Genomic DNA, 12627 nt, shown 5'->3' with positions numbered 1-12627 from the left:
GAGGCGACCAGGCCGGTGGGGGGGCAGTTAGGGACGACCAGGCCGGCGGGGGAGGAGGGCTGCAGTTAGGAGTGACCAGGCCAGCAGCGGGGGGCAGTTGAGAGCAACCTGGCCAGCAGCAGGGGGCAGTTAGGGATAGTCAGGCTGGCACACAGAGGCAGTGATGGGCGATCAGGCTGGCAGGGGAGAGGGCAGTTAGGGGTGACCAGGCAGGCAGGCAGGTGAGCGATTAGGAGCCAGTGGTCCAGGATTGTGAGAGGGATGTCTGACTGCCGGTTTAGGCCTGATCCCTGGGATCAGGCCTCAACCGGCAGTCGGACATCCCCCAAGGGGTCCCCGATTGGAGAGGGTGCAGGCTGGGCTGAGGGGACCCCCCCTCGTGCATGAATTTTGTGCACCAGGCCTCTAGTACTTCAATAAAGTTAAACAAAAAAATAGTACTATACACATTTTAAGATTCCTAATTAACCAACCCTGCATGTTTTCAGAAAGATTTAATGATTTATCTGTATTATGAGAACTTGTACTGCTGCTGAACACTTTATGATTTTATTATCTCTCAAGGACCTTAGAGATCTACATACAAACTGATTGCAGCAAACCAAGCAAGCTAGATTTAAAAACATATCCTTCTGGGGAACATAAAAGAAGACCATAATAAGTGGAAAGACAAACTCTGTTCTTACAAAGGAAGAGTAGTACTTTTAAGATCATTTCTCCCTAAATTCATATATAAATTTTAAATGCAAGTCCAATCTTGGAAAAACTGGCCTATCAGAAGTTTACAATACCCAATTCTGGTTTGGGCCTGCTTCTGGCTAGCAGCATTAAAATTTATTTGTTCCCTCTTCTACATTCAGTCATTATGAACATTTCTCAGGTCATCATCTTTTCCTCATCTTCATTTACTAATGACCAAGAAAATCAGAACTACCTTTCATATTTCCCTTATATTGCATCATTTTAACTTCATTTAGCTGGCTCTTGCTCTTCTATACAATAGAACCTTTCCTTCACCTGCAATCTGTGCCCCAAGTGTTACTGTTCACTCAAAGATGTTAAGTCTCTTACTCTTGTCTTTTATATCTTGAATGGATAGAGAGAAGAAAGCCTTTTATGTTTCATCTATCTATAGGAAGCCCTATATATATATATTTTCTCAAAAATTAAAAAAAAATTATTCTAATTCCTGCAGTTTCCATTTTTCCTGTAACTGCCAAGACCCTGAAGTCACTTGCTCCATTTCTTACTGGTATACCTTCTTCAGTCCCTCCTAATTCTTCTTCTAACAAAATCTAGATTTATACATTAACTTGGGGTTTTTTTCCTACCTACACCTATATTTAATACTTTATTACACATTTTATTTTGAAATCCCTCCCTTTGTTTTTGCCACCTGTAATTTTAGCCTCTAACCATTTGTTCTTGTTTCCTCTAATTCTAACTGTAAAGCTTCTTTGAAACAAAACCCTCATCCCTCTACAAGTAGTCTTATAGAGAGCAACTTCTATTTTCCTATCTTCAGTTATCCCCCTGGGCCAGTTGAAGTTTAAAAGCTCACTCTAAACACTTGCTGTTTTTTTCTGTTCTCAGGATACTTTGAATGTCCCCCCTCTTTATGTCAGTTATAAAATTGAGTTCTTATCCTTCTCACATCTTGATTGGTGAAAGCATTTCTTCCCTGCCTGCCTTCTCATAAATAGTATCTAAAACTATTCCTTGCCCGACTGGTGTGGTGCAGTGGTTGAGCATCGACCTATGAACTAGGAGGTCATGGTTCAATTCACAGTCAGGGCATATGCCCGAATTGCGGGCTTGATCCCCATTGTGGGGCATGCAAGAGGCAGCCGATCAGTGATTCTCTCTCATCATTGATGTTTCTATCTCTCTCTTCCTCTTCCTTCCTTTCTGAAATCAATAAAAATATATTTTAAAAATAAAATAAATAAAACTGTTCCTAGATTGTTTTATTCATTGAATGTCCTGATAAAAATAATACAGTGGCAATTTCTTAGATTGGGCTAAAAACGTTTGCTGTGACATTCAAGACCTTCGTTGACCTCTCTGACCTTAATTCCCACTATTCCCCAGAATGGACTTTGATCTCCTCTCTGTCTTTTTTCTGTTCTTCAGTTCTTTCTTGCTGATTCCCATTTCCAAGCCTTTCCTCATTCTACTTTCCCTGCCAGAAGAAATTGTCCCTGAGTGTACAGGTCTTCTACTAAGTTGCTCTCCTGCATGAAGTCTTTTATTTGATTAAATTTAGGTGGCAACGATCTTTCCTTTAGAGAACTTCATTTCATGGAAGTAGGTTTGCATGTTTTTCCCCCAAACTAAGTTGTTAGCACCTTCAGGCAGGTACCAATTTGCTATGTTTGTATCTTCTGGAACACCCCTAACTGTGATAGTGGAGTAGATTTCTAAGGCATATTTATTCCTTGATTTATTTGTAATAAGAGGAAAGACTAGCATGAGGGTCATGGCAGGTTTTGACCAAATATCCTTAGTTATATATACAGATTGTTTCTGTGGCAATTATAGTTTGAGAGTTTTCTATGATATTGTATACCAGGGAGTTTTGGTTTTGTAATTACTTTGTTTCTTTGGGAATTTTAAGGATTGGAGTTTTCCCAGTGTGCTTTCTTTTTAATAATTTGTATTGTTATTTTTGAATCAACTACATACTAATATATATGTGTGTGTGTTTTATCCAACCAGAATGTTGTACATACTGCACTTCAACTTGCTTTTTTCATTTAATAATACTTCTTAGATATCTTTCTATATCAACATATACAGGTTTTTTTGTAGTTTCTGTAGTTTATCTTATCCTGATAATGTTATCTTTACAGCATGCACATTAATTTTGTTGCTATTATAAGCTCTTTTAAGATATGTGTGTACTGTCCAAACACTTAGAATAAATTTCAGGAAGGTTATTAGTTTAATACTGTGTTCTTTTATTATGGGGATACCAGTGACTTAAGTTCCTTCCACTCATTATTTTATGCAAGTTTTTCTAAATGGGAAATTCCTAATAATTTACTAGTGAGGGGTGAGTAGCAGAGAAGGAAAAAAAATATTTACTCAAAAGAAGTAAACATAGAAGTTATGAGGGACAAATTCCAATTCTAATTAGATGACACATAATTTATTTCTTAATAGGAATCAACCCTCAAAAGTGTATTGAGTGCCTTATGGAATTTGTCAGCACATTGCACTGAGAATAAAGCTGATATATGTGCTGTAGATGGTGCACTTGCATTTTTGGTTGGCACTCTCACTTACCGGAGCCAGACAAATACTTTAGCCATTATTGAAAGTGGAGGTGGGATATTACGGAATGTGTCCAGCTTGATAGCAACAAATGAGGATCACAGGTAAATACAGAGTTTTATATTACTTTTAATTAGTGTACAATTAAATTGGTGTAGAATTCAATCCCTCAAAAAGATCCATTTGTTTTGTGTATTCATGCAAGTTCTAAGCTAAATTATATATTTATTGTGGTGAAAAAGTAACTTTTAATTTCTAATTTACTCATTAGTAACAAAAGTTTATAGTATCATAAAGATGTCTAGAAATGAACAAATGATAGCTAAGAGGTATAACGCATATATATAGGAAAAGGTTAAAATCACAAAAACAAAGCCTATAGATATGATCCAGATAATACATTTGTTTACATTTTTCTAATTCGTGTCTTAACATCAATAACCATATTATTTAGCCAACAGCCACTCATCCAGTCTACTAGATCTGTGATACCTAAGAGTGCACCTCAGATACAGAGCACACATTTTCAGAACCTGGGTTCTGTATTATGCCAACAAAAATATTAATATTTTTCACAGCATATTTATTTTATTCAACATTGTACTTCTCTCGTTTTCAAACAGATCATGTAGTACTTTTAGTAAAAGAACCATATGAATATAAACATCTTTTCTTTAATTTTTTGATGTGTAAATTACAAGCCTTATAGCCCTTTCTGCTATGCAAAGAAGTCTTTTTAAATTCAGTAAGCACTGCTGAAAGAAGAACATTTTAAAACTTTGTTGTACACCCTTGCCAATCACTTTTAAAGTCCACTAAAGCTAAATATTTTGTCATTAACTTCAGCTTACACTGCATTAAGTATCCTGTAGCTCTTCAGGTCCCAAAGTTCACGATATTGATTCTCAACCCTTATATTTATAGTTAACCTTTAAATGTTTTGAAAATCTTTCTTTTAATTTTAGAAATAATGTTTCCAGAGAGCACTTGTAAGGGGGATGGCAGTATCACAGAATCTAGCCAGAGACATAACGATTGCTCTAAAAGTCAGTTTCCTAATCTGGGTGCTTACAGCATGCTCCTTGAATACATAAAGATCTATTGATTGATTAATTTACCACAAAGTCCCTTTCAGCAAGATATACTTATCATCCTTAAATTGGGAAAATCTGTCACTATGTAAATAAAGTAAATGTACATGTTCAAGAAAAAATTTAATGAGCTATCAGGTCATATAAGCTATGCAAAATAGATTAAAATGAACATTGTAGTGCCCAGCAAGCATGGCTCAGTGGTTGAGCATCAACCTATGAACCAGGAGGTCACAGGTTCGATTCCCAATCAGGGCACATACCCAGGTTCTGGGCTCGATCCCCATTAGGGTGCAGGAGGCAGCCGATCCATGGTTCTCTCTTATCATGGATGTTTCTATCTCTCTCCCTCTCCCTTCTTCTCTGAAATCAATAAAAATACATTTTAAAAAAAAATGAACATTGTACTTCTTTAAGCCTGACAGAGGAGTACTTTAAAACAATAAACCTTAAATGAACTAACACAGAACAAAAGGAGATGTGGAATGCTTGGAATTTATAGTATAAATTGGTACAATTTTATTTTGCCTCTTATAGTAATTATATTTAGATTTAAATTTGTCTTTTATTCTTTTATTCGTTGTTACTACAAACAGATTCTGACCTTAATTTTGTGGTCTTTATTTCAGGCAAATCCTAAGAGAGAACAACTGCCTGCAAACCTTATTACAACACTTAAAATCTCACAGTTTGACAATAGTCAGTAATGCATGTGGAACCTTGTGGAATCTCTCAGCAAGAAATCCTAAAGACCAGGAGGCATTATGGGACATGGGGGCAGTCAGCATGCTCAAGAACCTCATTCATTCAAAGCACAAAATGATTGCTATGGGAAGTGCTGCAGCTTTAAGGAATCTAATGGCAAATAGACCCGCAAAGTATAAGGATGCCAATATTATGTCTCCTGGTTCAAGCTTGCCATCTCTTCATGTCAGGAAACAAAAAGCCCTAGAAGCAGAATTAGATGCTCAGCACTTATCAGAAACTTTTGACAATATTGACAATTTAAGTCCCAAGACATCTCATCGTAGTAAGCAAAGACACAAGCAAAGTCTTTATGGTGACTATGTTTTTGACACCAATAAACATGATGATAATAGGTCAGACAATTTTAATACTGGAAACATGACTGTCCTTTCACCGTATTTAAATACAACAGTGTTGCCCAGCTCCTCTTCATCAAGAGGAAGTTTAGATAGTTCTCGTTCTGAAAAAGATAGAAGTTTGGAGAGAGAACGAGGAATTACCCTAGGCAACTACCACCCAGCAACAGAAAATCCAGGAACCTCTTCAAAACGAGGTTTGCAGATTTCCACCACTGCAGCCCAAATTGCTAAAGTCATGGAAGAGGTATCAGCAATTCACACTTCTCAGGAAGACAGAAGTTCTGGGTCTACCACCGAATTGCATTGTGGGACAGATGAGAGGAATGCACTAAGAAGAAGCTCTACTGCTCACACACATTCAAACACTTACAACTTCACTAAGTCGGAAAATTCAAATAGGACATGTCCTATACCTTATGCCAAATTAGAATATAAGAGATCTTCAAATGATAGTTTAAATAGTGTCAGTAGTAGTGATGGTTATGGTAAAAGAGGTCAAATGAAACCTTCAATTGAATCCTATTCTGAAGATGATGAAAGTAAATGTTGCAGCTATGGTCAATATCCAGCTGACCTAGCCCATAAAATACATAGTGCCAATCATATGGATGATAATGATGGAGAACTAGATACACCAATAAATTATAGTCTTAAGTATTCAGATGAGCAGTTGAACTCTGGAAGGCAAAGTCCTTCACAAAATGAAAGATGGGCAAGACCCAAACATATAATAGAAGATGAAATGAAACACAGTGAACAAAGACAATCAAGGAGTCAAAGCACAACTTATCCCGTATATACTGAGAGCACTGATGATAAACACCTCAAGTTCCAACCACATTTTGGACAGCAAGAATGTGTTTCCCCATATAGGTCCAGAGGAGCTAGTGCTTCAGAAACAAATCGAGTAGGTTCTAATCATGGAATTAATCAAAATGTAAACCAGTCTTTGTGTCAGGAAGATGACTATGAAGATGATAAGCCAACCAACTATAGTGAACGTTACTCTGAGGAAGAGCAGCATGAAGAAGAAGAGAGACCAACAAATTATAGCATAAAATATAATGAAGAGAAGCATCATGTGGAGCAGCCTATTGATTATAGTTTAAAATATTCCACAGACATTCCTCCCTCACAGAAACCATCGTTTTCATTCTCAAAGAATTCGTCTGGGCAAAGCACTAAAACTGAACACATCTCTACAAGCAGTGAGACTACATCCAAACCTTCATCTAATGCCAAGAGGCAGAATCAGCTGCATCCAAGTTCAGCACAGAGCAGAAGTGGTCAGACTCAAAAAGCCACCTCTTGTAAAGTTCCCTCTATCAACCAAGAGACAATACAGACTTACTGTGTAGAAGACACCCCAATATGTTTTTCAAGGTGTAGTTCTTTGTCATCTTTGTCATCAGCTGAAGATGAAATGGGATGTGATCAGAGGACACAGGAAACGGATTCTGCTAATACACTACAGATAGCAGAAATAAAAGAAAACAGTGGAACTAGAGCAACTGAAGTTTCTGTGAATGAAGTTCCAACAGTGTCACAGCACATTAGAACCAAATCCAACAGACTCCCGGCTTCTGGTTTATCTTCAGAATCGACTAGGCACAAAGCTGTTGAACTTTCTTCAGGGGCCAAATCGCCATCAAAGAGTGGTGCCCAGACACCTAAAAGTCCACCAGAGCACTACGTTCAGGAGACTCCACTCATGTTTAGCAGATGTACATCTGTCAGTTCACTAGATAGTTTTGAGAGTCGTTCAATTGCCAGCTCTGTTCAGAGTGAACCCTGTAGTGGAATGGTAAGCGGCATTATAAGCCCCAGTGACCTTCCAGATAGCCCTGGACAAACCATGCCACCAAGCAGAAGTAAAACGCCTCCTCCTCCTACTCTTCCTCAAACAGTGCAAGCTAAACAAGAGGTACCTAAAAATAAAGTACCTAATGCTGAAAAGAGAGAGAGTGGACCTAAGCAAGCTGCTGTTAATGCTGCAGTTCAGAGGGTCCAGGTTCTTCCAGATGCTGATACTTTACTACATTTTGCCACAGAAAGTACTCCAGATGGATTTTCTTGTTCATCTAGCCTGAGTGCTCTGAGCCTCGATGAGCCATTTATACAGAAAGATGTGGAATTAAGAATAATGCCTCCAGTTCAGGAAAATGACAATGTGAATGAAACAGAATCTGAGCAGCCTGAAGACTCAAATGAAAACCCAGAAAAAGAGGCTGAAAAACCTACTGATTCTGAAAAAGATATATTAGATGATTCAGATGATGATGATATTGAAATACTAGAAGAATGTATTATTTCTGCCATGCCAACAAAATCTTCACGCAAAGCCAAAAAGCCAGCCCAGAGTGCTTCAAAATTACCTCCACCTGTTGCAAGAAAACCAAGCCAACTGCCTGTGTACAAACTTTTACCATCACAAAACAGGATACAAGCACAAAAGCATGTTAGTTTTACACCAGGAGATGATATGCCACGGGTATATTGCGTAGAAGGGACGCCTATAAACTTTTCCACAGCTACGTCTCTAAGTGATCTAACAATAGAATCCCCTCCGAATGAGTTAACTGCTGTAGAAGGGGTTAGAGCAGGGGCACAAACAGGTGAATTTGAAAAACGAGATACCATTCCTACAGAAGGCAGAAGTACGGATGAAGCTCAAAGAGGAAAAACCTCATCTGTAGCTATACCTGAACTGGATGACAGTAAAGCAGAAGAAGGTGATATTCTTGCAGAATGCATTAATTCTGCCATGCCCAAAGGAAAAAGTCACAAGCCTTTCCGTGTGAAAAAGATAATGGACCAGGTCCAACAAGCATCTATGTCTTCATCTGGAAATAACAAGAATCAATTAGATGGTCAGAAGAAGAAACCTACTTCACCAGTAAAACCTATGCCACAGAATACTGAATATAGGGCACATGTAAAAAAAAATACAGATTCAAAAAATAATTTAAATGCTGAAAGAACTTTTTCAGACAACAAAGATTCAAAGAAACAGAACCTGAAAAATAATTCCAAGGACTTCAATGATAAGCTACCAAACAATGAAGATCGAGTCAGAGGAAGCTTTACTTTTGATTCACCTCATCATTACACACCTATTGAAGGAACTCCATACTGTTTTTCACGAAATGATTCTTTGAGTTCTCTAGATTTTGATGATGATGATGTTGACCTTTCCAGGGAAAAGGCTGAATTAAGAAAGGGAAAAGACAATAAGGAATCAGAAGCTAAAGTTAACAGTCAGACAGAACTAACCACGAGCCAACAATCAGGTAATAAGACACAAACTGTTACAAAGCATCCAATAAATCGAGGACAGTCTAATAAACCCATGCTGCAGAAGCAGTCCACTTTTCCCCAGTCAGCCAAAGACATACCAGACAGAGGGGCAGCAGCTGATGAAAAATTACAGAATTTTGCTATTGAAAATACTCCAGTTTGTTTTTCTCGAAATTCCTCTCTAAGTTCTCTTAGTGACATTGATCAAGAAAACAACAACAACAACAAAGAAAGTGAACCTATCAAAGAAACAGTGCCCCCTGCCTCCCAGGGAGAACCAAGTAAACCTCAGGCATCAGGTTATGCTCCTAAATCATTTCATGTTGAAGATACCCCTGTTTGTTTCTCAAGAAACAGTTCTCTCAGTTCTCTCAGTATTGACTCTGAAGATGACCTATTGCAGGAATGTATAAGTTCTGCAATGCCAAAAAAGAAGAAGCCCTCAAGGCTCAAAGGTGATAATGAAAAGCATAGTCCCAGAAATATGGGTGGCATATTAGCAGAAGATTTGACACTTGATTTGAAAGATATACAGAGACCAGATTCAGAACATGGTTTATCCCCTGACTCAGAAAATTTTGATTGGAAAGCCATTCAGGAAGGTGCAAATTCCATAGTAAGTAGTTTACATCAAGCTGCTGCTGCTGCATGTTTATCTAGACAAGCTTCATCTGATTCAGATTCCATCCTTTCACTGAAATCAGGAATCTCTCTGGGGTCACCATTTCATCTTACACCTGATCAAGAGGAAAAACCTTTTACAAGTAATAAAGGCCCACGAATTCTGAAACCTGGCGAGAAAAGTACATTGGAAGCTAAAAAGGTAGAATCTGAAAATAAAGGCATCAAAGGAGGGAAAAAAGTTTATAAGAGTTTGATTACAGGAAAAGTTCGATCTAATTCAGAAATTTCAAGCCAATTGAAACAGCCCCTTCAAGCAAATATGCCTTCAATCTCTCGAGGTCGGACAATGATTCACATTCCAGGAGTTCGAAATAGCTCATCAAGTACAAGTCCAGTTTCTAAAAAAGGCCCACCCTTTAAGACTCCAGCCTCCAAGAGCCCTAGTGAAGGTCAGACAGCCACCACTTCTCCTAGAGGAACCAAACCATCAGTGAAGTCAGAATTAAGCCCTATTACCAGGCAGACATCCCAGCTGGCCGGATCAAATAAAGGGCCTTCTAGGTCAGGATCTAGAGATTCCACTCCTTCAAGACCTGCCCAGCAACCGTTAAGTAGACCTATGCAGTCTCCAGGGCGAAACTCAATTTCTCCTGGTAGAAATGGAATAAGTCCTCCTAACAAATTATCTCAACTGCCAAGGACTTCATCCCCTAGTACTGCTTCAACTAAGTCCTCGGGTTCTGGGAAAATGTCGTACACATCTCCAGGCAGACAGACGAGCCAGCAGAACCTTACAAAACAAACAGGTTTATCCAAGAATGGCAGTAGTATCCCAAGAAGTGAGTCTGCCTCCAAAGGACTGAATCAGATGAATAATAGCAATGGATCTAATAAAAAAGTAGAACTTTCTAGAATGTCTTCAACTAAGTCAAGTGGAAGTGAATCTGATAGGTCAGAGAGACCTGTATTAGTACGCCAGTCAACTTTCATCAAAGAAGCTCCAAGCCCAACCCTAAGGAGAAAATTGGAGGAATCTGCTTCATTTGAATCTCTTTCTCCATCTTCTAGACCAGATTCTCCCACAAGATCCCAGGCACAGACTCCAGTTTTAAGTCCTTCCCTTCCTGATATGTCTCTATCTACACATTCATCTGTTCAGTGTGGTGGATGGCGAAAACTTCCCCCTAATCTCAGTCCCACTGTAGATTATAATGATGGAAGACCTGCAAAGCGCCATGATATAGCACGCTCCCATTCTGAAAGTCCTTCCAGACTTCCAATTAATAGGTCAGGAACCTGGAAACGTGAGCACAGCAAACATTCATCATCCCTTCCTCGAGTAAGCACTTGGAGAAGAACTGGCAGTTCATCTTCAATTCTTTCTGCTTCATCGGAATCCAGTGAAAAAGCAAAAAGTGAGGATGAAAAACATGTGAACTGTATTTCAGGAACCAAACAAACTAAAGAAAACCAAGTATCTATAAAAGGAACATGGAGAAAAATAAAAGAAAGTGAAATTTCTCCCACAAATTGTACTCATATTGCTTCCTCAGGTGCTGCAAATGGTGCTGAATCCAAGACTCTGATTTATCAAATGGCACCTGCTGTTTCTAAAACAGAGGATGTTTGGGTGAGAATTGAGGACTGTCCCATTAACAACCCTCGATCTGGAAGATCTCCCACAGGAAATACTCCCCCAGTGATTGACAGTGTTTCAGAAAAGGGAAATCCAAATGCTAAAGATTCAAAAGATAATCAGGGAAAACTGAATGTGGGTAATGGCAGTGGTCCCATACGCACCATGGGTTTGGAAAACTGCCTGAATTCCTTTATTCAGGTAAATGCCCCAGACCAAAAAGGAACTGAGGCAAAGCCAGGACAAAGTAATCCTGTCCCTGTAGCAGAGACTAATGAAAGTTCTATAGCTGAGCGTACCCCATTTGGTTCTAGCAGCTCAAGCAAACACAGTTCACCTAGTGGGACTGTAGCTGCTAGAGTGACTCCTTTTAATTACAACCCAAGCCCTAGGAAAAGCAGTGCAGATAGCACTTCAGCCCGGCCATCTCAGATCCCAACGCCAGTGAATAACTCAAAGAAAAGAGATTCAAAAACTGACAACACAGAATCCAGTGGAACTCAAAGTCCTAAGCGCCATTCTGGGTCTTACCTTGTGACGTCTGTTTAAAAGAGCTGAATTAATTAAGCTAAGAAAATTATGTGTTAATTACAATTGCTATGTAGAAAATTTGTTTCAAATGAAACTTTAAAAGACTGACAAATTTTGTAAATAGGTTTGATTCTTGTTAGAAAGTTTTTGTTCTGGAAGCCATATTTGATAGTATACTTTGTCTTCACTGGTCATATTTTGGGAGGCACTCTTGATAGTTAAGAAGAAAATGGTAAAGCCAAGTATATTTGTACAGTATGTTTTACATGTATTTAAGTAGCATCCCATCCCATCATCCTTTAATTATTGCTTGTCTTAAAATAATGAACACTACAGATAGAAGATATGATATATTGCTGTTACCAATCATTTCTAGATTATAAACTAATTAAACTTACATCAGGGAGAAATTGGTATTTATGCAAAAAAACAACAACAACCTTCTGTTTTAGTCCTTGTGAGTCTACCTAACATCATAATTAATCATGTGGCTGTGAAATTCACAGTAATATGGTTCCTGATTAGCAAGTTTACCCAGCCTGCTTTGCTTTACTGCATGAAAGAAACTGATGGTTCAATTAACAGTTCTGTGGTCACATGATGTGCATTAGCTAGCTACAGTGTAACAATTTACACTTTTTGTGCTTAAAAAAAAATCTGTGTTAATTGTAAAACATTGGATGAAACTATTTTACCTGAACTAGATTTTATCTGAAAGTAGGTAGACTTTTTTGCTATGCTGTAACTTGTTGTATATTCTGGTATTTGAGGTGAGATGGCTGCTCTTTTATTAATGAGACATGAATTGTGTCTCAACAGAAACTAAATGAACATTTCAGAATAAATTATTGCTGTATGTAAACTGTTACTGAAATTGGTATTTGTTTGAAGGGTCTTATTTCACATTTGTATTAATAATTGTCAAAAGGGCCTCTTTCTAAAGCTTATATAATTTTTTTCTTCAAATTCTATGCATTAAGAGTAAAATTCCTCCTACTGTAATAAAAACTATTGAAGCTGACTGTTGGCATTTAACCATTCCACGCATTGGCACTTAACCATTCCT

The 12627-nt window shown here is 38.2% G+C and overlaps 1 protein-coding gene across 1 annotated transcript in view; it reads left to right on the top strand.

Moving 5' to 3' along the window:
* Positions 1-12582, top strand: part of APC (APC regulator of WNT signaling pathway) — a 121164-nt gene extending 108582 nt beyond the window's left edge. The window contains exons 16-17 of the mRNA XM_028149744.2: positions 3166-3380; positions 4997-12582. Coding sequence (XP_028005545.2) covers positions 3166-3380; positions 4997-11579 — 6798 coding nt within the window. The 3' untranslated portion in view covers positions 11580-12582. The remainder of the gene's footprint in view (positions 1-3165; positions 3381-4996) is intronic.
* The last annotated feature ends 45 nt before the right edge of the window (positions 12583-12627 follow it).

This window comes from Eptesicus fuscus, chromosome 4 (genome assembly GCF_027574615.1).
Source record: "Eptesicus fuscus isolate TK198812 chromosome 4, DD_ASM_mEF_20220401, whole genome shotgun sequence".
NCBI lineage: Eukaryota > Metazoa > Chordata > Mammalia > Chiroptera > Vespertilionidae > Eptesicus > Eptesicus fuscus.
Note: the sequence above shows the minus strand (reverse complement) of the source record. Positions and strands in the feature narration are given on the sequence as shown.